This window comes from Belonocnema kinseyi, chromosome 2 (genome assembly GCF_010883055.1).
Source record: "Belonocnema kinseyi isolate 2016_QV_RU_SX_M_011 chromosome 2, B_treatae_v1, whole genome shotgun sequence".
Taxonomy (NCBI): Eukaryota; Metazoa; Arthropoda; class Insecta; order Hymenoptera; family Cynipidae; genus Belonocnema; species Belonocnema kinseyi.
In genome coordinates, this window is record NC_046658.1 from 108,308,439 (window position 1) to 108,311,900 (window position 3,462).

The following is a 3,462-nucleotide window of genomic DNA, read 5'->3' on the forward strand; positions in this document are numbered from 1 at the left end:
ACGTTTTAAATTTAAAATCTTTTTGTATTTAGATATAAACGAATTTATTTCATTTCGAGAACTCTTCATTTTAGTTGAAAATTTGTCTGTTTTCGTAGAAAATGAATCTTCTGGATAGAAAATTCTTGGATTTAGTTGAAAATTCAACTGTTTGGTTGAAGATGATCTTTTTTTTGTGACAAATTCAACTGTTTGGTTGAAGATTAAACTTTGGTTTTGAATTGACATATGAAATTTTGAATATTTTCAATTATCTTATATTTATTTTTAATTGCTTGAGTCATTAAAACTGCTTGTTTCAATTCTTTAAATAGATGTTTGTTTTACAAAATTGTAAAATTCTCAGTCAAAGAATAATTTCATTTTATGGCACTCAAAATGGAACTCTTTTGAATTTTAAAATTGAAAATTCTGGAAAAAATATAAATCAACGTTATCTTTTTAATTCTTCTAAATTAAAGAATGTATCATTGCATTTGTTACTAAAAATAAAATAAATTAAAAGAAACACTTTAGGGGGAATTTTAAAAAATCTAAACAATTATAAAAAATGTACTTAATTAAGTAGAATTGAGTGAATTTAGAGCTAAAATAAAATAAAAATAATAATAAGCTATAGATAAAAAATCAAAAGTATTGCAAAGATTTAATTTTTTTCAAGAATTCAGAATAAATTTATAAGAATTTAGGGTAAATTCTTAATAAATTGAAATAAGTTGAAAAAAATTTTTAACCAAAATAATTCACTTATTTTAGTAAAATTTGAGTGAATTTAGAATAATTCAAAGAATTTCAAGAGACTGATGAAATTTATAAAAATTTCAAACAATATAATTTAACAAAATTTTGAAAATAAAAAAAATATCCATAGAATTAGGCAACATATTTCAGAGTGATTTTTGCAGAAATTAGGTAAATTGAAAACATAAAAAACAAAGAATGAAATAAATTTCTAGTAAATTTAAAGAAATGAGAAAAATTCAATGAGCTTTATAAAAGTTCAATAAAATTCGAGAGAATTGACAACAAGTTAATAGAATTAAAGAAAGATAATGTACGTCATTCTATTTGGATTTATTTGACAAAAATAAATAGAATTCAAAACAATTCAAGGTGAATTAAAAAAAACTTTGGGTTAAGTTGAATAAAAACTATTAAAAAATCCATTGCATTGAGTAGAACCAACTTAATTTAGAAGAATTCAAAAGCATTCCGGGTAAATTCAAGAGAATTCGAAAGAATTTATAATACATTATGAGAATTCAATGAAGCAAAATTTGTAACATATACATTTTTTTATTGAATACAGATAAATGGATGCGAATAAAATTAGTGAATAATAATTTGATAAGTCCATAATAATTTAAGTTGAATTTAAAATTACTCAGGATGAATTCAAAGTTTTTTAACCAAAATAGATCCATGTAATTCCGAAGGTTTTAAAGAAATTTCAAATAATTTAGAAGAATTCAGAAACCCTTGGTTTCTGTTTTAATTTATTGAAAAAAGTGAATAAAGTAATCTGTTTATTTTTAAGAGTGACTATTGTAATGTTACATTTAAAAATAATCTTTAATAATTTTTTAAATATTTTCTGCCAGGGGAAAATGTATTTTTAAAAATTGGATATTGATGAATAAATATTTTAATTTGAATAGATTCATTGAAAAAATATTTTAGATTTAAAGTTTTATTCAAGTTCAGAGATTCCTGGTTAAATATATATGAATCTATGCTATCATTTTCATTCCTCTAAACTGAAGAATGAATAACTACAGTTCTAAATGTTAAAAAATGCATTTTAAGCAATTTTAAATAAGAAGCATTAAAAACTGAAAAATTAAAAATCTTGTTTAAAACTGAACACTTATTAAATTAGAAGTTAAATTAATTGAATCCTGAGCCATTTTAAATTAATAATTGTTCAATAAACAATTTAAGAATTTCTATTTTAAATAATTCAATTTCAGATTGTTTAGTTTTGTATATTTGATTTATAATTTCTTATTTTAAATAAACAGCCAATTATTTCTAAATATTAACAAAATTGTTTGTTTTTTAATTCAAAAATTTCAAATTTATTGAAAATTTATTTTGGACTGAAATCAATTTTGAATAGGATTTAAAATTAAATGAAAGCATTTCATTATGAATAGATTAATTTCGAATTATTTTAAAATTAAATATATTTTATGTTTCAATACGTTTACATTTGTTGTGGAATCCATGAAAATCATTTAATCAATTTATATTTAAAGTAGTTTAATCACCCAAATGCATGAGACAAAACTTTCATCATTTTTTCTTATCTTCATAATGAATCATAATTATCATAATTTTATTATGTCATTAAATAGTTCTTGAAAAATAAAACCTATTTTTCAATACAATACCTAATAAATGCACTATCACTTCCCGGTTTTAAATAAAAAGTAAAATCGAAGCCATCGTCCAAAGTCAAATACTTTTTATTTTATTCAACAATTAATTACTTAATATTTAAGTCTGCTTAAGTCTCTCATTTCTGGAAGAGGAAAAAAGTCTCAAATTCAGAACGCAATATAATAATGTGATAAACCATGTTTTATTGAATTACCATTAGAATAGTAAATAGATACAATAGAGAACGCTTTTAGCAGGCCAACCTTTTTTTTAAATAACGTTCAAAACCTAACAATACTTCACAAGTAGAAGAAGGGATACCTGTGTGGGTAGCGGAAGTGGGGTTGGGGGGCGAGAAACATTGAATAACCATTCGATAGTAACTAACGAATAAAGGAATCAAGAATTCATAAGAATAAAATTAAAAACATAATTAAAAAATATCACCGTACATATGAGGCTTGCTAAAATTGGATATAGCTAAAATTTTTGAATATGTATGTATGTATGTATTTATGCGTATACCGATGATATTAATCGAGTTCCGGCCTACAGTAAGAAAAACTACGTTAAACTGACAGCATATTTCAATTCTTTGAATCTATCAGAAAATGATCGTGGTCGTCGTAATGAAAATCTGTCTTTGTGCCCGATATGGGGTAATTTTCTTTTAAATGGCATCGATGTCGAAATCTCCGACGTCGTCTTCCTCAACGGGTGGCTTCATGGGTTGCTGTTGTTGCTGCTGCTGCTGTTGCTTGAGCGGCTGTTTAGCTCTATCGTCATATTCAATCTGAAAAAGAATCTCATTAAATCCGCTGCAATAAACACAATCGATGGCAGATATCCCAGTAGTGTCTCATGAAATCCTTTGTTTTTTATTGTCTAAAACCTTAAATCTGAAATTTCTTTCTTCTGGTGAGAAAATGATTACCTACATTTTTTTCGATTAAAATATATATATATATATATATATATATTCGCTCGATTTTTATTTAATTAATTGTTTTTTTTTCAATTCAATTAAGTTCTGTTTACTATAATTTTAGTCAATTTTCTGTATTCACTGGAATTTAGGAT

The 3,462-nt window shown here is 23.9% G+C and overlaps 1 protein-coding gene across 1 annotated transcript in view; it reads right to left on the reverse strand.

The window, feature by feature from the left end:
* Positions 1-2,568: 2,568 nt before the first annotated feature.
* Positions 2,569-3,462, reverse strand: part of LOC117183142 (eukaryotic translation initiation factor 5) — an 11,468-nt gene continuing 10,574 nt past the window's right edge. Inside the window, exon 4 of the mRNA XM_033376345.1 lies at positions 2,569-3,175. Within this exon, the coding sequence (XP_033232236.1) occupies positions 3,053-3,175 (123 nt within the window). The 3' untranslated portion in view covers positions 2,569-3,052. The remainder of the gene's footprint in view (positions 3,176-3,462) is intronic.